Here is a 27,308-nt window from a genome sequence, read left to right as displayed (position 1 = left end):
GACATTAGATTATACTTACCCAGGGGTGGTCCCGGTCCGATGGGCGTCGCAGGTCCAATCCGGGGCCTCCCATCTTCATTCCATGACGTCCTCTTCTGGTCTTTGCGCCGCGGCTCCGGTGCAGGCGTACTTTGTCTGCCCTGTTGAGGGCAGAGCGAAGTACTACAGTGCACAGGTGCCGGAAAGGTCAAAGAAGACCAGAAGAGGACGTCATGGAATGAAGATAGGAGGTGCCGTAGCGGACCTGACACGCCCATCGGACCGGACCGCAGCGGGACCGCCCCTGGGTGAGTATAATGTAACCTCTTTTTCTCCTCTTTCAGGTAACATCGGGGGCTTATCTACAGCATTACAGAATGCTGTAGATAAGTCCCTGATGATGATGAGCTTACCTCACCATCGATTTTGGGGGTGACAGGTTCCCTTTAAAGTAAAGCGGTTATTGTATGCGAGAGTCCATGCCATGAAAGTTTAGTTCACATATATGGACACACTATACATGCCCTATAGTAATATTACACCAAATCTAACCATGCTGTAAACGTACCAATTACAGTATACTGGACAAGTTTTAGTATGCTATTTTTACAGTATGGGGAGTGTATAAGAAATATATACAGACACAAATGTGTGTACACACAAAAAGAAATCACAATTCCAGAGAACTAAGCATGGAAACATAATTAACCAAGCTCCTAACTGTGCTACATATGCTATAAAAGAATAAAAAAACATAATCATAAAATGTATACAGCAATATTACCCAATATTTCCTTGAGATTATTCTCAAATGTTTACAAACGATTTTAACCCCTTAATGACCATCAATACGTCTTTTTACTGACCTGAGATATAAGAGACTAGCATCCCCATACAGGTGACAACCCAGCTACTGTCGGCTGTACACTATAGCTGACAACTTGCTGCATCAGCCACGATCTGTGTTGGCACCCACCTTAATGTTGATGTAAAGCAGACATGATGGGAATGTTATTTATTAATGTTTTTGTGTGGTATGTCTATCTGGATTAAAGGGATAATCAAAGTTTGAAAATTGCTAATTTAAAAAAAAAAAAAAGTCAAATTTCTGATATTAAACTAAAATAAAGCAAAACATATCAACTTAAGTTTACCGTTATCATAAAGTATAATATGTCATGAAAAAAGTCTCAATCATAGGAATATGTTGAAGTATTCCACAGTTATTACTACATAAGGTGAAACTGGTCAGATTTAAACAAAATTGGCTCGGTCACTAAGGAGTTAAAACCTAAAACATAATATCATGAGATCAAAGACATATTTCATAGCAAATTTGAAGCAGTAATTTAAAGTTAAATGTTAAAAACAGAAATTAAAAATCATCGAAAACTTCAAGTATTACATTGGAGCATCTCAAAAATCAATGATTCCTTCACATTAAATTTTGGGAAAATATAATAATTTGCTTTTTAAATCTGGCATCTTGGGAGAATTCTTCCAGACTTATGCAAGAGGATATACATCTATAGTGATTCTAGCTCACACAAGTGCATGGTTCAGTATTTACAAAATACATAGATATTATTAAACGCAGAAATGAGGTTTGTACTAAAAAGTTAACATTAATAATGTACACAATACACAAGCTTTAAAGCAATCTATCTGGCCAAGCTGCTTTTTTATGCAGCATGCTGACAATTCACTTAAAAATAATAAAATACTGTAATGGACTAAGGTAAGAAAACAAGCCTGAGCCTCTGAGACAGAGTTTTACCAGAATACTCAAGTATCCATTAGTATAGAGACTCTAAAACAGTTTGCTTTCAGTAAATGAAATGACTTGTCTCTTAGAAAAGAGGAACCATTCACTTGTTTTTGAAGCATGCTTTTCTTTTTACGACACAGGTGTTTTAGACCTTGTACTTCTCCCTTTTTTTTTCACAACCAAAGGCGACTTACTAGAATTCACTTTGTGATTCTTTTTATGTAGCTCCAAATCTTTCTGTTTAGCGAAGGCTTTAGCACAGATTTTACACTTAAGTAACAAAAAGTTTTTGGTCACTCTAACTTCAATGCCTGCCTCACCCCTATCACTCTTTTTGCTGGAAGAGGAGGACAGATCTTTTTTTGAAGTAGGCGTTTTACATTTTTCTTGCTTGTGACTTTTTCTTGAAGCTTTATCCATAATACACTCAATTGGTTTCTTGATGGCTCGACTTTCTAAGTTTGACGTTATTTTAATCAGAGTACGCTGTGTCTTTTTGTGTACAACCGTTATGTGCCGGATAACATCACGTTTCCGACGGGTCTCATATGTGCAAAGAGGACATTTGTAAAATTTTACAAAAATGCAGTTTCCGTCTGTATGCAGTTCTATGTGTTTTCCCAGGTTCTGCTTAGAGGTGAATTGTCTTTTACAGAGCTTACAGTAAAGCTGCTTGAAATCAAAACCAGCTGATAATTTAGGCTTTCGACATTTCTTTTTGTCACTGGCAGGGGATGAAACAGTCTTGGGAGAATCTCCATCTGACTTTGCCTTGTTTTTTGCTGGATGCACATTCTTTTTTTCAATTAACACCCCCTTAGATTCACTCTGAGGGGAACTTGTACCAGAATTTGAGGAGTCTTCAAGTTTCATTTTTCCATTTGTGATGGCAGCATGTCTTTCAGCTGATTTGGTATTATTTTCAGACTGATTTTTCTTATGTAAAATCAGCATATGCTTCTTCAGTAAAGATTTTGAGGTATATCGCCTGTTGCAAACAGAACAACCATAAGATGAAAGACTGAAATCAGACTTTGCAGAAGATTTTTTTGCACGTAAAATAGTCTTTACTCCTTTTTTGGGCGTTGCTGTTTCAGGATTTAAACTTTTACAGGGTTTTGCAGTAGTTTCTGCTGTTATATAGTCTCTTCTCATACCCCTGTGAACTTCATCAATGTGTCTCCTAGTATTGGCCTTAGTAGCAAACGATTTCTGACATATGTGACAGCTTTTACCCGTTGAATGGAATGTACTGGAAATTCCTTTTGAAGAAGACAAAGGTTTATTTCGTTGTACCTCAATGAATTTCTTAATATCCTCTAACTTTTTCTTATGTACTTTTTTAACGTGACGACGAATGCTTCTTCGACAATTAAAATCTTTTTTGCAAAGGCGACATAAAAATGGATTACTAATGCTAGCTTTCTTAGTTGATTTTGCAACTAGACTGGAGACAATTGGATTATTTACCTTTGAGGTGCTAGAAGTATCTTCTATAGTAGGATTTTCTGAAGATGAAATTACAGTTTCTGGAGTGACTGTTGGTTTATGGGCAGGTTCCTCCTCTTGAACATCAGCAGATTCAGAAATATTGGTAACAAGGTTTACTTCACTGGAAGGGTTAACAATCTGAAACACTGCATTTTTATTTGTCTGAATAGCTTCTAATTGTATGACGATCTCTGGGTTGCTTGCTTTTGGGCTCACCGACTCCACTAGATCTTTTACTACTTGACTTTGATTGTTCCCATTTGGAGGATCTATGTCAAGATGCAAAAATAAACATCAAATTGTGTGCAATAGAACATTGTATAAGAACATTTTATATTACTAACTGCCTAATTTTCCTAATTTTTACCTGCACCTAACTTCTTGTAAATATGGGACTGATTTTAAAGTAAAAATAGTTTTGCAAGTGCATTACCAGTATACATATTTAACTATGTATGCATATTTACAAAGACATATTAATAGAATTCAGCTATAAGTGGAAAAATAAAGATTAGTTAAAATTACATTAGTGTAAGCAAATAATTAAGTGAAGAGAATACTGCCGACCAGGCCATTTCTGCCATAAGGCAAGAGGAGTATCTTAACTATGGCGGTGAGCAATCTGAAGCTTCTGTCAACAGGTGGCATTTTGCTGCACCTAGGATTGAGATTTGGATAATTCTCAGTACTGACTGTTAAACCATCAAATCGTTTAGAGAACAAGTAGAATGGATATTTCATACATTCTATTGTATTGAGAGGGCAATGTGTAGTAAGTGGGGAGGACACTGAATATGGAGGCAGTGTGTAGGGGAGCAGTGTGTGGGACACCATGAAGACGGGGATAATATGGAGGCCACAGTTTGTAAGGGGATACAGTGTGCAGTTTATAGTCGATAAGGAGGTAGTGCAGCAGTTATAGCTCATAAGAGCATATTGTGTGGGGAATATAGCTTATAAACGTCAAGTGTGGTGGTTATAGTACATAAGGACAGAAACCGTGCTAGCTGTAGCCCATAAGGAGGGGGCTGTGCTGTGGTTATAGCTCAAAAGGATGGACAGTGCAGTGATTATAGTTCATAAGAATAGATAATGTAGGTTATAGTCCATAAAAAGGTCAGTGTGGCAATTAAAATTCTAAAGGAGGTAGAGGGTGGCGGTATTAATCCAAAAGGAAGAACAGTGTGGCTATTAAAAGTTTACAAGGGTGGACAGTCTGGCAGTTGTAGATCATAAGGGGAAAATAGAGTGGCAGTTATTATAGTTCATAAGGGTGACGTTATGGCAGTTAGAAAAGGGATTTCCGCACTCCTGGTTGAGCGTCTCTGGTGCCTAAGTAGGGATCCAAACCGTAATCCAATAGAAGCAATAAACCTGGCACTCAGGATAGTTTGAACGAATAACATATTTATTTGGCAATCCACAAAATAAAGTTTTGGTCTGTTTAGACCTCCATCAGAAAGGATTGTTGTGAAAGGCGTTAAGGTATAGTGGCCATTTTTATAGGCAGTTTGCCTGGAAAAATTGTCATTATACCTTAGCGCCTTTCTACAGCAATTCGGATTGCCCTTGAAAGCGTTGTTCTCTGACAGTTCCCACACGGCAATCAGTTCTGATGAAGGTCTAAAACAGACCGAAACGTTAATTTGTGGATTGTCAAATAAATATGTTATACGTTCAAACTATCCCGAGTGCCAGATTTTTTTGCTACTATTGAGACAGTTCTAGTCTATGAGGGAGGACTGTGTTGTGGTTGTAATTCATAAGGTGGAACGATGCAGTGGTTGTCGTTCATAAGGAGGGATGGTGTGATGAGTATAGCTCTTAAAGGGGATATCCGGGACTTCATGAAAAACAAGAAATGTGTTTAAGCACCAACAGGAAGTTAGGTAGTTGCTACCTTCCTGTCTGTTGCGCCCATCACCAGCAAAGAGTGGTCACAGACTGCTCCTGCCATGGATTCAGCTACCTCTGCTGACACGAAGTCGAGGGAGCAATGCCACCCTGGTCTGTCAATGAGCTGTCATGGTTGTGGACAGGATTCCCTTTCATGTCCTCTCAAGGTTAATTATGCATGGCCTCTTTTTGGTTTGGAGAGGGCTATATTTACCCGCCTCTGTCTGGGGATTCTTGTCAGTGATACATTCGTTCTAGACTGTGTGTCTGACCCCTGGTGTGCTTGCATACTGTTTAGTCCGTTTGCCTTTTAGTATATGATCTGGTCTGTTTTTTTGTCTGTGCATTTGCCTAGTGACTCTGTCCCTGTTATCCGTTTCTGACTGACTCTTGGCTTGGTGCTCTCTCTCTTCCCATCTGCCTGCCCCGTTTGTACTGCGTCACTATCTCCGGCTATCTGACCTCTTGCTACGTCCTCACCACCCTTTACGTCTCACCATTTTATACTACGCTGTCCTCCCGGCTTGACCTCGGCACTCTCTGACTACTCTCTGGCATCTACGGCCACCGTTGCCACACACTCTTGCTCCGTTTGGAACACGTGCGCAGACTCCTGCTGCAAGTCTGCAGCTGGGTTCCTGTTATTATCACTGACCTACCAGTATTTCTTCCTTCTCTGGTGTTGGGGTTTTGTTTTACTATGGACTCGTTGCATGCACTTTTTGAACAAGTGAGTAATCTCACTCAAATGTTGCAAAAACTGTCTGTGGAATAGAGAACCCTGGTTCAGTCGCATCAACATGTTCAGCAAAGAGTTGCTGATGCCATGCAGGAGTCTTTTTCTCCTAGGGCTCAGGATGAGGGTGCCACAGATGTTTCCTTACTTTTCCCCAAACCACCTGTTAAAGTTACAGGTCACCTTTTCTGGGGATAAAAATTTAGGGTGTTCAGAGAGGGGTGTAAATAGTTTTTTTCCCCTCTACGACTGCGCACCTCTGGGAAATGAAAGCCAGAGGGTGGGGATTATTGTTTCTTTATTAAGGGCGGCTCTCTCTCTCTCTCTCTTCCGCCGCTCCGGAACGTATGTCTGTGGATCTTGGGCATATTTATGGTGAGCCTGATAGAGTGCGTCTGGCTGAGGATATGGTGATGAGTGTGACACAGGGGAAGCACTCAGCGGAATGGATTTGTTCTGAGTTCAGACCCTGCGCAGCTGAGATTTCCTGGAACGATGCCACTTTACGAGGGTTGTTCCGCAGGGGCCTGTCCAACCGTTTGCAGGACACGTGATGGTGTCTCCGCAGCTACTCTACATGCATTTGCCTATTGGGGCAGTGTTCTGGATCACTGCGTTGAGAAACACGTCATGGTGTCTCCGCGGTGTTGGATGTTTTGGTCTCCCCGAGGTCAATCATCTGTACCTTCACAGCCTTTTTACTAGGCACTGCTCCTAATAGCCAGTTTCCTACTCCACACTGATGAGGGGCAAAAACCCCGAAACAGCTGTCTGTGGATGGATACCATGCTTGGCATAGGTGGTTTTCCTTTATTGGATGTTTTCCTTTATCGGATGCTGCCCTTCCCGTGGTTGTTCCTTCCCGGGTAAAGGCCTGGCTATTCATTTCTTGCATTGAGAAACACGTGATGGTGTCTCCGCAGCTACTCTACATGCATTTGCATATTGGGGCAGTGTTCTGGATCACTGCGTTGAGAAACACGTGATGGTGTCTCCGCGATATTGGATGTTTTGGTCTCCCCGAGGTCAATCATCTGTACCTCCACACCCATTACCGCATAGGACAGAGGTTGAATGCTGGACTGAGAGAGGGGAGATAGATTAACCCTTGCAGGCACAACCCCAAGTCACGTGTGAGAGCGGGCACGTGACGAATTAGTGACACCACGGAGAAAGGATCCGTGACACAGGGGCTCTCCAAATGCGACATGGTGTCCACTAAAGATTGGAGCCAACTTTTCATTCAAAAAGTCAAATGGCGCTCCTTCCCTTCCGAGCCCTGTTGTGCGCCCAAACTGTGGTCCCCCCCCACATATGGGGTATCGAAGTACTCAGGACAAATTGGACAACAACTTTATGGGTCCAGTTTCTCGTTTTACCCTTGGTAAAATACAAAAATGTTGCTAAAAGATCATCTTTGTGACTACAAAGTTAAATGTTCATTTTTTCCTTCCATGTTGCTTCTGCTGCTGTGAAACACCTGAAAGGTTAGTAAACTTCTTGAATGCGGTTTTGGGCACCTTGAGGGGTGCAGTTTTTAGAATTTTAGAATGGTGTCACTTTTGGGTATTTTCAGCCATATAGACCCCTCAAACTGACTTCAAATGTGAGGTTTTCCCTAAAAAAACCGTTTTGTAAATTTTGCTGTAAAAATGAGAAATCGATGGTCAAATTTTAACCCTTATAACTTCCTAGCAAAAAAAAATTTTGTTTCCAAAATTGTGCTGATGTAAAGTAGACATGTGGATAATGTTATTTATTAACTATTTTGTGTCACATATCTCTCTGGTTTAACAGAATACAAATTAAAAATTTGAAAATTGTGACATTTTCAAAATTTTCCCCAAATTTCTTTTTTTTTTAAATATAAACGCAAAAATTATCGACCTAAATTTACCACTAACATGAAGCCCAATATGTCATGAAAAAAACAAAATCTCAGAATCGCTACAATCCGTTGAAGCGTTCCTGAGTTATTACCTCATAAAGGGACACTGGTCAGAATTGCAAAAAATGGCCAGGTCATTAAGGTCAAAATAGGCTGGGTCATGAAGGGGTTAAGAAGCACCCAGAAATGGAGGGAAACAAAGGGCTGGCGAGTTTCAAAGTGGACAACAATGAGTCCAAATCACTGGACACCAGTGGACAGATGTTAAAATTGCTGTTAATAGAAGGCACCTTTCAAATATGAGACACCTGGAGCAGTTGCAAAAGGAGAGTGGCCCAAAATTCCAGTTGAGAGGAGTAAGAAGCTTGCTGATGGTTATAGGAAGTGATTGACTGCAGTATTCCAAAAGGTGTGCAAACAAATATTGACTTGGAGGTGCCAACAATTTTGTCCGACCCATTTTTGGTGTTTTATGCGAAATTATGTCCAATTTTCCTTTTTTTCAGTTTTTTTTTATGTTGTTCCATTCCAAACAAAGGAATAAATGAGTATAACAAAACATGTGTAATTGCAATAATTTTCTGAAAGAAATTCTAGGGTGCCAACACTTGACGGTATATTTGGTACCTTATCACTATCATATTCTATCTGCCTAACCAAGTGGTTGTTACCCCTCCATTACAGCTAATTGTGTTAATTGTGAGAATAGTTAAAAAAAAATTAGGGTGACAACTTCCTCTCCTTCCTGGATGAGACAAGACCACTTGCTTAATTCAGGCTTTTTGCAGTTCACAAAATTTGGTTTATAATTATCCTTAACAGTTCTTCAACATACCCAAACTAGAATGTTATAGAGCAGTGATTTTCAACCTTTTTTGAGCCGCGGCACACTTTTTATACTTAAAAAATCCCGGGGCACACCACCAACCAAAATGGCACAAAATGACACTAAAACAGTACATATTCTACATATAGTTAATAATATAGATTCTAAATGTATTTATACTCACTCAGTGTGAATATACAGCGTTTCCGCGCTGTATTTTCCGCACCATGTTCACAGCGGCTTTGGTTTTTCATAGATTTACGTGGTACTGTAAACGTGATGGAAAACTGATACGAATCCGCAGCGACCAATCCGCTGCGGATCTGCAGCCAAATCCGCACTGTGTGCACATAGCCTAATTCTAACCCTAATTCCAACCCTAACCCTAATTGCAACCCTAATTCTAACCCTAACCCTAATTCTAACCCTAGCCCTAAGTGCAACCCTAGCCCTAAGTGCAACCCTAGCCCTAAGTGCAACCCTAAGTGCAACCCTAGCCCTAAGTGCAACCCTAGCCCTAAGTGCAACCCTAGCCCTAAGTGCAACCCTAGCCCTAAGTGCAACCCTAGCCCTAAGTGCAACCCTAAGTGCAACCCTAGCCCTAAGTGCAACCCTAAGTGCAACCCTAGCCCTAAGTGCAACCCTAACCCTAAGTGCAACCCTAACCCTAAGTGCAACCCTAAGTGCAACCCTAACCCTACCCCTAATGGAAAAACAAAAATAATTATATTTTCTGTATTTTATTATTGTCCCTACCTATGGGGGTGATAAAGGGGGGGGTTGATTTACTATTTTTTTTATTTTGATCGCTGTGATAGAACTTATCACAGCGACCAAAATGTATAGGAACGAATCTGCCGGCCGGCAGATTCGGCAGGCGCACTGCGCATGCGCCCGCCAGTTTCCAAGATGGCGGCGCCCATGGAGAAGACGGCCGGACACCGGGAGGGACATCGGAGCTAGGTAAGTATGGGGGGGTGGGATCGGAACACGGGGGGGGATCGGAGGACCGGGGGAGCGGACAGGAGGACCGGGGGAGCGGACAGGAGGGAGGAGGGGAGCGGACAGGAGATCGGGGCAGAAAGGAGGGGGCACCATAGTTTGGTGAACTTTCCCCGCGGCACACCCGACCATGTGTCGCGGCACACTAGTGTGCCGCGGAACACTGGTTGAAAATCACTGTTATAGAGAATGTACAACAATTTTATCTTTGCATAATCGAACTGCCATAGAAAGGGGATGAGTTTCTTCCAGATCGCCTATCTCCTACTTTTTTGTTGGAAGAAAATTTCAATGTATATTGAAAAATTGATTACACCCTACAAATCTCCATTACAGCATGAAAATAAACAAGTTAGTAATTCACCTGCTCTTTCTATCTGCTGTCATTCTCTTGCAATGAGAGCTTTCACAGTGTACATAAGATATGGGCAATTGGAACATGATCCAGTATGCACAGTAGTTAAATTCCAGGCCTAGGAGTTAAGTTATAAGATCCCAGTCAGCTTTCTACAGCCCATTATTTTTTATGCAACAGTTAGCTGCTCACCTCCATTACCTACCTCCTGTAGGTCCAATAACAACTGCAAAATATTTGTTGAAAAAATGCTTCAGGAATAGCATTAAAAATGTTTCTTTGGTTCTTTACATTGAAGGTCCTTTCATGTCGCAATAAGGAATGATTATAAGAATAATGCAAGCTGCTGGTGACATATTTTAGACCAGAGGTGTCAAACTGCATTCCTCGAGGGCCGCAAACCATGAGTGTTTTCATGATTTCCTTAGCATTCCACAAGGTGCTAGAATCATTCTGTGCAGGTGATTAAATTATCACCTGTGCAATACAAGGAAATCCTGAAAACATGACCTGTTTGCGGCCCTCGAGGAATGCAGTTTGACATCTCTGTTTTATCACATGAGTGGATCCAAAAAGGAATAAAAAAGACTCATGCTGCTATTCTGTTTGGCTCAAAAACGGTCAGAGAAACAGCATGTGTGATTTTAGAAACAGCAACTGTCATTGCATACAGCATTTAGAATAAGGTTACTTCTCCAACATTTTTTGTTTGTTTTTACAAAAACAGGCTCACCTTCATCCACATAGAGCTTGGAAACACAGTAAAACTGCTTGTGTGTGATCAGATTTGGCAACCCCCTAAAAAGGCTGCGGCAAGATTTACATTCAAATATAGTGTCTACTTCACGTAAGAGCATCAGTCTAAGTTGTTTAGTTCCTATGAAAAAACAAACAAAAAAAGCAAATATAACCTCTAGTTATAAATGTATATACATATATACAAACTATAGCAAAGGCTCGTGCAACAAAATTCAATGAAAGGAGGCCTCTGGGGAACGTCTCATAAAGACCTTTCACAAGGTCAAAAGTGGCTATTTTTTGTATTCTTGCAGCTCTCCTGAGTACTTTGTTTTTTATCTTAAAAATTCCTTCTAGAGTTCCAATGATGCGTGACCTTTTAATTTAGTTCTAATTTTATGTTTTTTTACAGAAGGATGTTGCTCATAGGATAATTAAGTAGAGCAGACTGAAGACAGGCCACCTTGTAACATCCTAAGAAATTAGCACTAAATAAAAAAATAAAAAGGCCCATATCTCTGCTACTGTATAAACAGTACAACGGCATCATCAGGGAAGCAGAAGGAATAAAATAGGAGAAACTGGACATTAAACCAAAGCGGGTAAAACAGGTCAGGTCCTTTGATCCCTTGCTGAATTTGTAAGTTTGCCCACTGACAAAGGCATGAACAGTCTATAATTTAAAGGGTAGGTTAATTTTATCATTGAGAGATAGAATATCAAAAATTAAATCCAGAAAACCACATTGTATAAATTATATAAATGTATTTGCATTTTGCAGTGAGAAATAAATATTTGATCCCCTACCAACCATTAAGATGCTCCTAATCAACTCACTACCTGCACTAAAGACAGCTGTCTTACATAGTCACCTTTATAAAAGACTCCTGTCCACAAACTCAATCAGTCAGACACTAGCCTCTACAATATGGGCAAGACCAAAGAGTGTTATAAGGCTATCAGGGACTTGATCATAGACCTGCACAAAGTTGGAATGGGCTACAAAACCGTAAGACGCTGGGTGAGGGTATGTGCACACGTCAGGATTTTTTGCATTTTTTCAGCTATAAAACCGCGATAAAAACGTGAAAAAAACGCTAACATATGCCTCCTATTATTTACAGTGTATTCCGCATTTTTTGTGCAAATGTTGTGATTTTTCCCGCGAAAAAATCGCATCGCGGAAAAAAAAGCAACATGTTCATTAAAAATGCGGAATTGCGGGGATTCCGCACACCTAGGAGTCCATTGATCTGCTTACTTCCCGCACGGGGCTGTGCACACCATGCGGGAAGTAAGCAGATTATGTGCGGTTGGTACCCAGGGTGGAGGAGAGGAGATTCTCCTCCACGCACTGGGCACCATATAATTGGTCAAAAATAAAAGAATTAAAATAAAAAATAGTCCTATACTCACCTTCGATGTCCCCCGCAGTGTTCCCACCTCACCGCTGCATGCTGCCGCTTCGGTTCCTATAGCTGCTGTGCGGTGAAGGACCTGTGATGACGTCATTGTCTTGTGATTGGTCGTGAGCGGTCATGTGACCGCCCACGTGACCGCTCACATGACCGCGACGTCATGGAAGGTCCTGCGCGCACACACCAGCTATAGGAAGAGGAACGGACGCCGCTGAGGAGATGTCTGGATGAGTATAAGCATTTTTTTTAAACATTCTATCTTTTACTATAGATGCTGCATAAGCAGCATCTATAGTAAAAAGTTGGTCACACTTGTCAAACAGTATGTTTGACAAGTGTGACCAACCTGTCAAGTCAGTTTTCCAAGCGATGCTACAGATCGCTTGGAAAACTTTAGCATTCTGCAAGCTAATTACGCTTGCAAAATGCTAAAAAAACGGAAAAAAAAAAACGGAAAAAAAAAATGCGGATTTCTTGCAGAAAATTTCCGGTTTTCTTCAGGAAATTTCTGCAAGAAATCCGGACGTGTGCACATACCCTGAGAAGGAGACAACTGTTGGTGCAATAGTAAGAAAATGGAAGAAATACAAAATGACTGTGAACTGACATCGATCTGGGACACCATGCAAAATCTCACCTTGTGGGGTATCCTTGATCATGAGGAAGGTGAGAGATCAGCCTAAAACTGCACAGGGGAACTTGTTAATGATCTCAAGGCAGCTAGGACAACAGTCACCAAAAAACCATTGGTAACACATTACGCCATAAGGCTGCCGTCACACTAGCAGTATTTGGTCAGTATTTTACATCAGTTTTTGTAAGCCAAAATCAGGAGTGGGTGATAAATGCATAAGTGGTGCATATGTTTCTATTATACTTTTTCTCTAATTGTTCCACTCCTGGTTTTGGCTTACAAATACTGATGTAAAATACTGACCAAATACTGCTAGTGTGACAGCAGCCTAAGGGTTTAAAATCCTGCAGTGCTCGCAACGTCTCCCTGCTTAAGAAGGCACATGTGCAGGGCTGTCTGAAGTTTGCCACTGAACACCTGGATAATTCTGTAAGTGATTGGGAGAAGGTGCTGTGGTCAAATTACAAAAATTGAGGTATTTGGCACTGACTCATCATGCCGCGTTTGGAGGAAGAGAAATGCGGCCTATGACCCAAAGAGGGTCATTCCATGTCAAGTGAACCAATGATTTTTACCACTATATTTTTAATTCTTTTGAGATTTTGTTATTTGGTAATAGTGTGTCAGAGAATGCAAAATGTGAAGAAAAAAATTCTAGATTTTTATTTTTTATTGATTTTCAAAGTTCGGAAAAAGTGCGAATTTCGGTGTTGCCTGCCTTTACATTTCTCCCCATAACTCAGGCTAGAAAAGAGATAGAGAAACAAAATAAACACCATTCTACTCAGAAGTGTACAGGCTTTCACCAGATATGTCACAAGAGTATCTTTGATAATATTTTACCTATGCGAACGCAAGCGCAAAACTTTAAAACGCATTTCCGAAAAAAACGTTTAATTTAAAAATTTCAAAAACTGCACATGTGCCTGCTATGCTCCTATTCACATCTGTACCAAAATACAAGCTGGGATCGTGATGGGATCATATTTTTAAAAATAAAACTATTACAGTGTCAGTTCAAAAATCTTGATTTCAGATCTGCTCAGCTTGTGGTCTAACAGTGTGAGGTCTATATTTACCAAATAATCCATGATTGTTAGATATTACGGTATTATTTATTATGTTACAGAGTATTAGAAGCAGGAGAGGACAGAGGAGAAGCTTTGTTAGGGCTGAGAATGACCAGGGGTAGACGGTGACTACAGAGCAGATGACAGGCCGGCAGCTCGGGCCGTATTCACACCAAATCTGAACACCCAGGCAACTCCTCAAATGGAGGGAGAAAAATATTCTTAACATCCAGTTCATGTGTTGTACAAACCAGGACTACAAAGAGCAGGAGGAGAGTTTGTTATATCGGTTACAGGAAGCAGAACCCATCACAGGGACTCAGCAATACCGGACTGTCATCCCATGTAGTGGAAATAAAGACCGTGACGTCCATGACGTGGTAGAAGGCGGCACAAGATCGGCAATGGATGACAACTGGCTATGTGACCTGTGAATATAATCGGCGCTGGCGGCTACTGGACTCTCCAAAGATTGTGAAAATGAAGACGTAGAAGTGACTTTTCTGCACCGTCTGGTCCAGCGCCGTCCTTTGTGTATCCAAGAAAATCAGACATTGTAAAAGTGAACAAAAAACAGATATAACACAGGTGGAGCCGAGCACTATGACAGCCGCACATACTCTGACAGAAGGAAACGGCCATTGCTAGTGAGCGCTTATGGGCAAGATGACATTTCATCCTCTAGAAGGGACACATTGATGATAGAAGGCCAGTGTAAAAACCTACTATTAATTGTTTGATTAGTTCATATTTTATAGAACGAGGATTTAACTACTGGACATTCTTCTTAAACACTTCAGAAATGAGATGTTTAGTGATATAGTAGAAAAAAAATTGTTCCATGTATAAATAGGTGGTAGAAATATCGGCTCTTTTAATCTTGTTTTTAACATATAATTAGGATCAGACTGTATTTAGAAAACCACACTTGAGGATGTGATCACCTTTTATCTTTTGGCTTGTTCAATGAATTCAGGTTAAAAAAATGCTGAGCAAGTAGTTATGATGATTAAGGGTACTTTCACACTGGCGTTTTTTGTCCTCCGTCGCAATGCGTCGTTTTGGTCAAAAAACGCATCCTGCAAAAGTGCTTGCAGGATGCGTTTTTTCTCCATAGACTAACATTGGCGACGCATTGACACGTCGCAACCGTCGTGCGACGGTTGCGTCGTGTTGTGGCGGACCGTCGGCAGCAAAAAACGTTGCTTGCAACGTTTTTTGGTACGTCGGGAACGTCTTTTCCGACCGCGCATGCGCAGCCGGAACTCCGCCCCCTCCTCCCCGCACCTCACAATGGGGCAGCGGATGCGCTGAAAATCTGCATCCGCTGCACCCGTTGTGCAGCACAAACAACGCTAGCGTCGGTACGTCGGCCCGACGCACTGCGACGGGCCGAGTACGATGCTAGTGTTAAAGTAGCCTAAGATGCATTTATTCTGGCACGTTGTTTTTTGTGTTTCTTTATTGTTACATATAAATGTTGAATGCAGCAAGTTGTAATTTGAAAAGAAAAAAGGAAGAAACTCACACAAACATAAAATCAGATGATTCAAGGCTTAAAAAAAAATACAAATGTGATAGATCCCAAGTTGAATCCCTGTACAAATGTAAGCAAGGACACAAGTAACACACATGCATGTTTTCACAATTTTAAAACATACGTTTTTTTCAGAATTGCGCATCAAAATTTTTAATTTGATTTCTCCAAAACAAAATATAAAGAAACATAGTCTTGTGGCATATCAAATGAAAGCCGGTACCGTTCTGAGAAAAATGATGCCTCTCCCACCTCTATATCTTAATTCTAGCCCGAGATATGATACAAAATGTAAAGCCATACCAGGCCAAAATCCATGCTTTTTCAAAACTTTAAAAATCTGTAAAAAATTAACTGATGAAGAAAAAAATTCTAAACTTTTAATTTGTAATTAACTAAAGTTGTACTTCATAAAAACAAAAAATAAAAAAAATCTAAAGACGTAAGGTAAAAAAAATATTCATATTTGGATCACTTGATATGGAATGACCCAAGAACACTGTCCCCACTGTCAAGCATAGAGGTGGAAACATTATGTTTTGGGGGTGTTTCTCTGCTAAGGGCACAGGACTACTTTACCACATCAATGGGAGAATGGATGGAGCCATGTACAGTAAAATCCTGATTGACAACCTCCTCCCCTCCATCAGGACATTAATAATGAGTCGTGGCTGGATCTTCCAGCACGACAATGACCAACATACAGCTAAGGCAACAAAGGAGTGGCTCAAAAAGAAGCACATTAAGGTCATGGAGTGGCCTAGCCAGTCTCCAGACCTTAATCTCATAGAAACCTTATGGAGGAAGTTGAAGCTCCGAGTTGCCAAGCGACAGCCTCAAAATCTTAATGATTTAGAGATGATCTGCAAAGAGGAGTAGGCCAAAATTCCTCCTGACACGTGCGCATACTCATCATCAACTACAAAAAAAGTCTAACTGCTGTGCTTGCTTACAAGGGTTTTGGCACTAAGTATTAAGTCTTGTTTGCCAGAGGGATCAAATACTTATTTCTCACTACAAAATGCAAATAAATGTATATAATTTATAGAAAGTGATTTTCTGGATTTTATTTTTGATATTCTATCTCTCAATGTTAAAATTAACCTACCCTTAAAATTATTGACTCTTCATGTCTTTGCCAGTGGGCAAAATTACAGAATCAGCAAGGGATCAAATATTTATTTCCTCCACTGTATGTGTGAAAAAACTAAACAAAGCAGACCTGAAAAATAGCTTTTATTAAGTATTCCTCTAAAGCTCAAAAATATATAAAAGCAAGTCAGCGAGTGGATCAGACGTAGATACACAGTAGTCATAGGCCAGGCACATTCTCTTAAAAAATAAGTTCCTACCAGGTAGTGAGCACTTTATAACTTGTGTATAAATTCAGCACCCACTCAATAAACATCATATTATCAGGTTCATAAATCAATAAGCACTAGAGCACTTTATGGGTCTTGGTGATGGATTGGTGAGGGATCTCCTTCAGGGTCAGACAGGTTCAGTCTATGTGGAGCGGGGGCAACAATTATTTTCCCCATAGGGTGCCAACCTCCGCTGCCAGGTAGGGAAAAGGAGTATCAGTTTTCTGTTCCCTAGTTATTTTTCTATGACCTTTACTATGACTACTGTGAAACTGTACATTTTTTACCTGTTGACAGATCCTCTATAAACTTTTTAATTTTAGAATAAACAAGTTTAATGGTTGTTTAATAGTTGTAAACAGAGCTCTATAAGATCGTATTCATGCTACTAAAAAAAAATTGTATATAACTGACCCTCCTCCAACTATCCAAAATATTTCATATACACACAGAACACATGCATTGTGCTTAGCTTATAGTTTTAATGTTTGAGGAAACCTAATAGTTGATCCATGCTACCCGAATCATGGGCTTCATAGATCGACTCCGTTATTGCCGGTCTTCCCTTGACTGACAGGCCTCTCTCTCTATATACCAGGAACCTGCATTTTGGAATAAGCATCCCAGTTGCATTGTACCAGGATAGCATTTACCTGTACTGTATGTTTTCTCTGAACGCCAATTGCTCAGAGTGAAACATGCATGGCTGCAAGAACGGTGCTGGTCTGGTCCCTGAATCATGAAGCCCGAGATTCAGGCAGCATGAGTTAGCAGACAAGATCACAGTCAGTAAGGATATGTTCACACCACTTAGGTGTCAATTCAATATATGAACAGTAATATATCTCTGGCGCACACATTTTTGATCTGCAGGCAGGTATATGTTCGAATAACTTTCATTCTACTGTACTTTCTGTATTAGAAGAATCTTTACTGTTCTTCACTGTTTATAGATTATCAATTATTTGCAGAAATCTAACTAAATACAGCCTAATAGTGGGCAAATGCCATGAGCCAAATGGACTCGAGTGGATTTTCCTTCCACTCAACTTTCCATTAATATGCTTGGATACAGCACTCTGTGAACAGCCACCTTCTTTAGCAATGACCTTTTGTTGCGTACCCTCCTCGTGGAGTGTGTCAATGACTGCCTTCTGGACATCTGTCTAGTCAGCAGTCTTCCCCATGATTGTGGAACCTACTGAAACAGACTAAGGGACCCTTTTAACCGCTTAGGAAGCCTTTTGCAGGTGTTTTTTGTTAATTATGCTAATTTACTGAGATAATGACTTTTGGGTTTCATTGGTTGCAAGCCATAATCATCAACAACAGGAGTTTCACTTTTTGTATTGAAGAACTGAAATAAATTTACTTTTTGATATTCTAAATTTGTGAGAAGCACCTGTACCTTCTGATGGGTGCCTTAGCATCACAGCTCTGTTTCATTTAAAGAAATGGTAGTGTTTGTTTAAATGTTTTAACAATTAACTGCTAAATATATAGTCAATAATAATAATCTCAAACTACTTTACCGACTTAATAAAATACAAGTACAATTTTTTTTATTGATAATGAAACACTGTAGCTACATAATAAAAGAATTTGGTAACGATGGAAACATACCTGATCTGAAACATTCAATAATTTGTAAAATGCCAGATTTTGAAGTCTGAACAGGCTGTTGTAATAAAGGTGGATCTCCTGGCTCGACAACTTTTTCTGTAATACAGAAGTGAGTCAGTGAAATACATTTTTCAATTCTTGATTTTCAGATATTTGCTGCTGAGTTTTATGCCATTTTTAGCAAAAGAAAATATGTTTAGACATCATAAGATTGCCCATTATGAGATAGCTTATATATTAAGAACAGGCCATTTGGACCAAAGAAATCAAAATATTGTGTTTCACAATTGCTAACAATACATGAAGATGAGTCGCCTATTTTTCTGAGCATGATGCTCCTGCCTCCTCTCTAATGTTGGTTGAAGATAAAACAGTAGTCAGCAATCACTGGCAATGAGTATAGAGGGCTCTTAAATTAAAAGGGGACGAGCAACTGAGTAAGTGGGGTTCTCTCTTAGTGTCCATCTTACAAGTTGAAGTGTGGTGACCACTCCTTAGTCCTAAACGTTAAGTCTGCTTTTCCCTCAAGAAAGTGATAATAGGAACCTATCATATTCCAAACGTTATCAACCTGCAGGTAAGGGGGTAACCCTCAGGCTAATAGCATTTTAAAGCTGCCCATTGAAAACCCGACTACCTACTGGAAATTAACTTTATTCCTCCTGGCAGCATCTGGCTTTCAGTCATAGAGGCGTAGCTTCAGTCACCACTGTCAGTCTTGGCCCTGGCATTGACTGATAGCTGGCGCTGTACTGATGTGTGGACTTTAACCCTCAAGGGTGGTTGGCACGTTAATGACCAGACCAATTTTTACAATTCTGACCACTGTCCCTTTATGAGGTTATAACTCTGGAATGCTTCAACGGATCCCGCTGATTCTGACACTGTTTTCTCGTGACATATTGTACTTCATGATAGTGGTAAAATTTCTTTGATATTACGTGCGTTTATTTGTGAAAAAAATGGAAATTTGGTGAAAATTTAGAAATTTTCCAACTTTGAATTTTCATACCCTTAACCCCTTCATGACCCAGCCTATTTTGACCTTAATGACCTGGCCGTTTTTTGCAATTCTGACCAGTGTCCCTTTATGAGGTAATAACTCAGGAACGCTTCAACGGATCCTAGCGATTCTGAGACTGTTTTTTCGTGACATATTGGGCTTCATGTTAGTGGTAAATTTAGGTCAATAATTTTTGCGTTTATTTGTGAAAAAAATGGAAATTTGGCGAAAATTTGGAAAATTTTGCAATTTTCAAATTTTTTATTTTTATTCTGTTAAACGAGAGTTATGTGACACAAAATAGTTAAAAAATAAAATTTCCCACATGTTTACTTTACATCAGCACAATTTTGGAAACAAAATTTATTTTTGCTAGGAAGTTATAAGGGTTAAAATTTGACCAGCAATTTCTCATTTTTACAACAAAATTTACAAAACCATTTTTTTTAGGGACCACCTCACATTTGAAGTCAGTTTGAGGGGTCTATATGGCTGAAAATACCCAAAAGTGACACCATTCTAAAAACTGCACCCCTCAAAGTGCTCAAAACCACATTCAAGAAGTTTATTAACCCTTCAGGTGCTTCACAGAAGCAGAAGCAACATGGAAGGAAAAAATGAACATTTAACTTTTTAGTCACAAAAATGAAATTTTAGCAACAATTTTTTTATTTTCCCAAAGGTAAAAGGAGAAACTGGACCACAAAAGTTATTGTACAATTTGTCCTGAGTACGCCGATACCCCATATGTGGGGAAGAACCACTGTTTGGGCGCACGACAGGGCTCGGAAGGGAAGGAGCGCCATTTGACTTTTGAATGAAAAATTGGCTCCAATCTTTAGTGGACACCATGTCGCGTTTGGAGAGCCCCCGTGTGCCTAAACATTGGAGCTCCCCCACAAGTGACCCCATTTTGGAAACTAAACCCCCCAGGGAGCTTATCTAGATGCATAGTGAGCACTTTGAACCCCCAGGTGCTTCACAAATTGATCCGTAAAAATGAAAGTACTTTTTTTCACAAAAAAATTCTTTTAGCCTCAATTTTTTTCATTTTCACATGGGCAACAGGATAAAAGGGATCCTAAAATGTGTTGGGCAATTTCTCCTGAGTACACCGATACCTCATATGTGGTCACAAACCACTGTTTGTGCACACGGCAAGGCTCGGAAGGGAAGGAGCGCCATTTGACTTTTGAATGAAAAATTAGCTCCAATCGTTAGCGGACACCATGTCGCGTTTGGAGAGCCCCTGTGTGCCTAAACAATGGAGATCCCTCACAAGTGACCCCATTTTAGAAACTAGACCCCCCCAAGGAACTTATCTAGATGCATAGTGAGCACTTTGAACCCCCAGGTGCTTTACAAATTGATCCGTAAGCCTCCATTTATTCATTTCCACATGGGCAACAGGATAAAAGGGATCCTAAAATTTATTGGGCAATTTCTCCAGAGTACACTGATACCTCACATGTGGGGGTAAACCACTGTTTGGACACACGTCAGGGCTCGGAAGGGAAGTAGTGACGTTTTGGAATGCAGACTTTGATGGAATGGTCTGCGGATGTCACGTTGCGTTTGCAGAGCCCCTGATGTGCCTAAACAGTAGAAACCCTCCACAAGTGACCCCATTTTGGAAAGTAGACCCCCCAAGGAACTTATCTAGATGTGTGGTGAGCACTTTGAACCCCCAAGTGCTTCACAGAAGTTTACAAAGCAGAGCTGTGAAAATAAAAAATCATTTTTCTTTCCTCAAAAATTATATTTTTGCAAGCAATTTTTTATTTTCACAAGGGTAACAGGAGAAATTGGACCCCAATATTTGTTGCCCAGTTTGTCCTGAGTACGCCGATACCCCATATGTGGGGGTAAACCACTGTTTGGGCACAAGTCAAGGCTCGGAAGGGAAGTAGTGACGTTTTGGAATGCAGACTTTGATGGAATGGTCTGCGGGCGTCACGTTGCGTTTTCAGAGACCCTGATGTGCCTAAACAGTAGAAACCCCCCACAAGTGACCCCATTTTGGAAACTCGACCCCCCCAAGGAACTTATCTAGATGTGTGGTGAGTACTTTGATCCCCCAAGTGCTTCACAGAAATTTCTAACGCAGAGCCGTGAAAATAAAAAATCTTTTTTTTCCACAAAAATGTTTTTAGCCCCCCATTTTTTTTATTTTCCCAAGGGTAACAGGAGAAATTAGACCGCCAAAGTTGTTGTGCAATTTTTCCTGAGTACGGCGATAACCCATATGTTTGGGTAAACCACTGTTTGGGCGCACGTTGGGGCTTGGAAGGGAGGGAGCACCATTTGACTTTTTGAACGCAAGATTGGCTGAAAATCAATGGTGGCGCCATGTCGCGTTTGGAGACCCCTGATGTGCCTAAACAGTGGAAACCCCTCAATTCTAACTCCAACACTAGCTGCAACACACCCCTAACCCTAACCACAAGCCTAACCCTAACCCCAACCCTATTTCCAACCGTAACCCTAATTCCAACCCTAACTCTAATTCCAACCCTAATCCTAAGGCTATGTGTCCACGTTGCGGATTCGTGTGAGGATTTTTCCGCACAGTTTTTGAAAAATCCGCAGGTAAAGCGCACTGCGTTTTACCAGCGGATTTACCACGGATTTCCAGTGTTTTTTGTGCGGATTTCACCTGTGGATTCCCATTGAGGAACAGGTGTAAAACGCTGCGGAATCCAAACAAAGAATTGAGTGCAGAAAATACAACGCAGCGTTTCCGCGTGGTATTTTCCGCACCATGGGCACAGCGGATTTGGTTTTCCATAGGTTTACATGGTACTGTAAACATGATGGAAAACTGCTACGAATCCGCAGCCATATCCGCACAGTGTGCACATAGCCTAATTCTAACCCTAATTCTACCCCTAACCCTAAGGCTACATTCATACTAGCGTCGGTACAGGGCCATCGCCACGCGTCGGCCCGACGTACCGAGGCACGTTGTGAAATAAATGCACAACGGGGGCAGCGGATACAGTTTTTCAACGCATCCGCTGCCCCATTGTAATGTCTGGGGTGGAGGGGGCGGAGTTTTGGCAGCGCATGCGCGGTCGAAAATGGGGGACACGATGCGCAAAAAAATGTTACATGTAACTTTTTTTGTGCCGACGGTCCACCAAAACACGACGCAACCGTCGCACGACGGTTGCGACGTGTGGCACTCCATCGCAATGCGTCGCTAATGCAATTCTATGGAGAAAAAACGCATCCGGCGGGCAACTTTGCAGGATGCGTTTTTCTACAAAACGACGCATTGCGACGGCCGTCACTCAACGCTAGTGTGAAAGTAGCCTAACCCTAGCCCTAACCCTAGTTCTAACAATAACCCTAACCCTAGTTCTAACAATAACCCTAACCCTAGTTCTAACCCTAGTGGAAAAATAAAAGTAAATATTTTTTCTTTATTTTGTTATTGTCCCTACCTATGGGGGTGATAAAGGGGGGGGGGTTATTTATTATTTTTTTTATTTTGATCGCTGTGATAGAACCTATCACAGCGATCAAAATGTACCTGGAACAAATCTGCAGGCCGGCAGATTCGGCGAGCGCACTGCGCATGCGCCCGCCAATTTGGAAGATGGTGGCGCCCATGGACAGACACCGGGAGGGACACCGGAGGTCGGTAAGTATGAGGGGGGGGATCGGACAGCGGGGGGGGTATCGGACAGCGGGGGGAGCGGACAGGAGGCCGGGGGAGCGGAGGACAGCAAATGACAGGACGGAGGACCGTGGGGACGAGATCGGTGGCGGTGGAGGGGGGCAGATCACGATCTCCAGCCATGGCTGATGCTATTGCAGCATCGGCCATGGCTGGATTGTAATATTTCACCAATTTTCATTGGTGAAATATTACTATCGCTCTGATTGAAAGTGAAACGTCACTTTCAACAGCCAATCAGAGCGATCGTAGCCACGGGGGGGGGGGGGGGGGGGGGGGGAGAAAAGCCACCCCCCCGGGCTCAAATACCACTCCCTCTGTCCCTGCAAGTCGGGTGAAATTACAGTTAACCCTTTCACCCGGCCTGCAGGAGCGCGATCCGACTATGACGCATATGCTGCTTCACAGGTCGGATTGGCACAGGTTTTCATGACGTATACGCTGCGTCAAAGGTCGGGAAGGGGATAAATCACAGAGATATGTTACACAAAACACTTAATAAGTAACATTTCCCACATGTCTACTTTATATCAGCACAATTTTGGAACCAAACTTTTTTTTTGCTAGGGAGTTATAAGGGTTAAAAGCTGACCAGCGATTTCTCATTTTTACAACACCATTTTTTTTAGGGACCACATCACATTTGAAGTCACTTTGAGGGGTCTATATGATAGCAAATACCAAAAAGTGACACCATTCTAAAAACTGCACCCTCAAGGTGCTCAAAACCACATTTAAGAAGTTTATTAGCCCTTCAGGTGCTTCACAGGAATCTTTGGAATGTTTAACCCCTTTACCCCCAAGGGTGGTTTGCACGTTAATGACCAGGCCAATTTTTACAATTCTGACCACTGTCCCTTTATGAGGTTATAACTCTGGAACGCTTCAACGGATCCCGGTGATTCTGACACAGTTTTCTCGTGACATATTGTACTTCATGATAGTGGTAAAATTTATTTGATATCACCTGCATTTATTTGTGAAAAAAATGGAAATTTGGCGAAAATTTTGAACATTTCGCAATTTTCCAAATTTGAATTTTTATGCAATTAAATCATAGAGATATGTCACACAAAATACTTAATAAGTAACATTTCCCACATGTCTACTTTAAATCAGCACAATTTTGGAACCAACATTTTTTTTTGTTAGGGAGTTATAAGGGTTAAAAGTTGACCAGCAATTTCTCATTTTTACAACACCATTTTTTTTTTTTAGGGACCACATCTCATTTGAAGTCATTTTGAGGGGTCTATATGATAGAAAATAACCATTCTAAAAACTGCACCCCTCAAGGTGCTCAAAACCACATTCAAGAAGTTTATTAACCCTTCAGGTGTTTCACAGGAATTTTTGGAATGTTTAAATAAAAATGAACATTTAACTTTTTTTCACAAAAAATTTACTTCAGCTCCAATTTGTTTTATTTTACCAAGGGTAACAGGAGAAAATGGACCCCAAAAATTGTTGTACAATTTGTCCTGAGTACGCTGATACCCCATATGTGGGGGTAAACCACTGTTTGGGCGCATGGCAGACCTCGGAAGTGAAGGAGCGCCATTTGACTTTTCAACGCAAAATTGACCGGAATTGAGATGGGACGCCATGTTGCGTTTGCAGAGCCCCTGATGTGCCTAAACATTGAAACCCCCCCACAAGTGACACCATTTTGGAAAGTAGACCCCATAAGCAACTTATCTAGATGTGTGGTAAGCACTTTGACTCACCAAGTGCTTCACAGAAGTTTATAATGCAGAGCCGTAAAAATAAAAAATCATATTTTTTCACAAAAATGATCTTTTCGCCCCCAATTTTTCATTTTCCCAAGGGTAACAGGAGATAGTGGACCTCAAAAGTTGTTGTGCAATTTGTCATGAGTACGCTGATACCCCATATGTGGGGGTAAACCACTGTTTGGGTGCACGTCGGGGCTCGGAAGGGAAGAACTGGCGTTTTTGAATCCAGACTTTGATGGAATGGTCTGCGGGCGTCATGTTGCGTTTGCAGAGCCCCTGATGTGCCTAAACAGTGGAAACCCCCCCAATTCTAACTCTAGCCTTAACACCAAACACCCCTAACTCTAATCCCAACCCTAACCACACCTCTAACCCTAATCCCAACACTAACCATAACCCGAATACACCCCTAACCACAACCCTAACCATGACCACACCCCTAACCCTGACACACCCCTAACCCAACCGTAAACATATTCCAAACCCTAACCCCAACTCTAGCCCCAACCCTAACTTTAGCCCAACCCTAGCCCTAATGGGAAAATGGAAATAAATACATTTTTTTATTTTATTATTTTTCCCTAACTAAGGTGGTGATAAAGGAGGATTTGATTTACTATTTATAGCAAGTTTTTAGGTTTGGCAGCTGTCACACACTTTTTATTGGTACCATTTTCGGGCACATGACATTTTTTGATCGCTTTTTATTCTGATTTTTGTTAGATGGATGGAATGGACAAAAACCAGCAATTCATGAATTTCTTTTTTTTTTTTTTTTTTTGGGGGGGGGGGGGGGGGGGCGTTTATACCGTTCCGCATTTGGTAAAATTGATTAAGCAGTTTTATTCTTCGGGTTAGTACGATTACAGCGATACCTTATTTATATAATTTTTTATGTTTTGGCGCTTTTATACAACAAAAACTATTTTATATTAAAAAAAAATCATTATTTTTGCATCGCTTTATTCTGAGGGCTATAACTTTTTTTTTTCGCTGATGACGCTGTCTGTCGGCTCGTTTTTTTGCGGGACAAGATAACATTTTCAGCGGTACCATGTTTATTTATATCCGTATTTTCAGTCGCGTGTTATTCCACTTTTTGTTCGGCGGTATGATAAGGCATTGTTTTTTTGCCTAGTTTTTTACGGTGTTCACTGAAGGGGTTAACTAGTGGGACAGTGTTTTAGGTCAGGTCGTTATGGACGCAGCGATACTAAATATGTGTACTTTTATTGTCTGTTTATTTACATAAAGAAATGTATTTATTGGCACAAAATATTTTTTTTCCTTTATTTAGTAATTTTTTTTAAAATAATTTTACACAGTGTAATTTTTTTTTTTTTTAACTTTGTTACTTTGTCCCAAGGTGGGACATCACTATGTAGTGTCAGATCGCTGTTCTGACACTTCGCACAGCACTGTGTCAGATCAGTGATCTGACATGCAGTGCTGGAGGCTTGCCAGCGCCTGCTCTAAGCAGGCACTCGCAAGCCACCTCCCTGCAGGACCCGGAAGGACCCCCGCGGCCATCTTGGATCGGGGGTCTGCAGGGAGGAGACGCTCGGAACAAAGCGATCACATCACATCGCGTTGTTCTGAGGGTCTCAAGGAAGACCTCCCTGCGAGATGCTTCCCTATGTGTCAGGACTCTGAACATTTTTATTACCTTTTGTGCATTACTGCCCTTTCCCAAGATGGCGTCTTTGGTCTCATGTGCACTGTGTCTTCCTGCTATAAAACTCCACCCCAGCCTTCAGTCTGTGCTAGAGTATTCTGCCTTGCATCCAGCTCCTGACTCTGGTGACTCCCTGGCTATATACCTGCTCCTGTGAACCTGTGTGGTGATCCTGCTACTCTGCTCTGAGTTCCTGCTGCATACACCAGTTTCCAGTAATCCTCCTTCATCTGCTGCTCGTGTTTACTTCCATCTGCATTTGCTGGACATGTAAGCTGTTGCTGCTCTGCAAAGACCTGAGACTATTACCCAGGCCTCCCTGGTTGTGCTAAGATATTATTTTAACTGCCTTATAAGCATAGCTATCTGTGTTTGGACTAAAACAAGGACTTATTCGTGTCAAGTATCTTCAAGAATAATTGTGCTTCATAGACTTTCTGCGTGATTGCATTTTCCTCTGAAGTTCCCTATAGACTGTTTAAGCTGCGTTTATTATTTGCACCAAGTGTTGTGGACTTGAGTTTCTCTCTGCACCTGTTTGAATCACCGTGTGATAATATAGACTTTACCACTTATAAAACTGTGTCCTGTAGTTGTCTTGTTCCACGCAAAGAGTCTCCTGAGTTATCCCCTATAATTATTACACTATGCCACCGGAACGCTGCGATCATGTTTGATCGCAGTGTTCCGGGGGTTAATGTGCCGGGAGCGGTCCGTGACCGCTCTTGGCACATAGTGCCGGATATCAGCTGTGATAGTCAGTTGACACCCGGCCGTGATGCCCCCCATGAGTGTGCCTTATCGCCTATGACGTACTATCCAAGTCCATGGGAATTAAGTCCTAGGTCACATGGACGGGATAGTATGTCCAATGGCAGAAAGGGGTT

General features: G+C 41.2%; 1 protein-coding gene across 2 annotated transcripts in view; it reads right to left on the bottom strand.

Annotated features, from left to right (window-relative positions):
- Positions 1–365: 365 nt before the first annotated feature.
- Positions 366–27,308, bottom strand: part of ZNF800 (zinc finger protein 800) — a 90,921-nt gene continuing 63,978 nt past the window's right edge. For both annotated transcript variants that reach the window (XM_077264924.1, XM_077264923.1), the window contains 3 exons: positions 18,326–18,421; positions 10,675–10,818; positions 366–3,507 (listed from right to left, as the gene is read on the bottom strand). In XM_077264924.1, coding sequence (XP_077121039.1) covers positions 1,877–3,507; positions 10,675–10,818; positions 18,326–18,421 — 1,871 coding nt within the window. In that variant the 3' untranslated portion in view covers positions 366–1,876. The remainder of the gene's footprint in view (positions 3,508–10,674; positions 10,819–18,325; positions 18,422–27,308) is intronic.

The sequence above is a fragment of the Ranitomeya variabilis genome, chromosome 5, assembly GCF_051348905.1.
Source record: "Ranitomeya variabilis isolate aRanVar5 chromosome 5, aRanVar5.hap1, whole genome shotgun sequence".
NCBI classification, from domain to species: Eukaryota; Metazoa; Chordata; class Amphibia; order Anura; family Dendrobatidae; genus Ranitomeya; species Ranitomeya variabilis.
The sequence above is the reverse complement of the archived record's forward strand: the minus strand, read 5'-3'. Positions and strand labels throughout refer to the sequence as shown.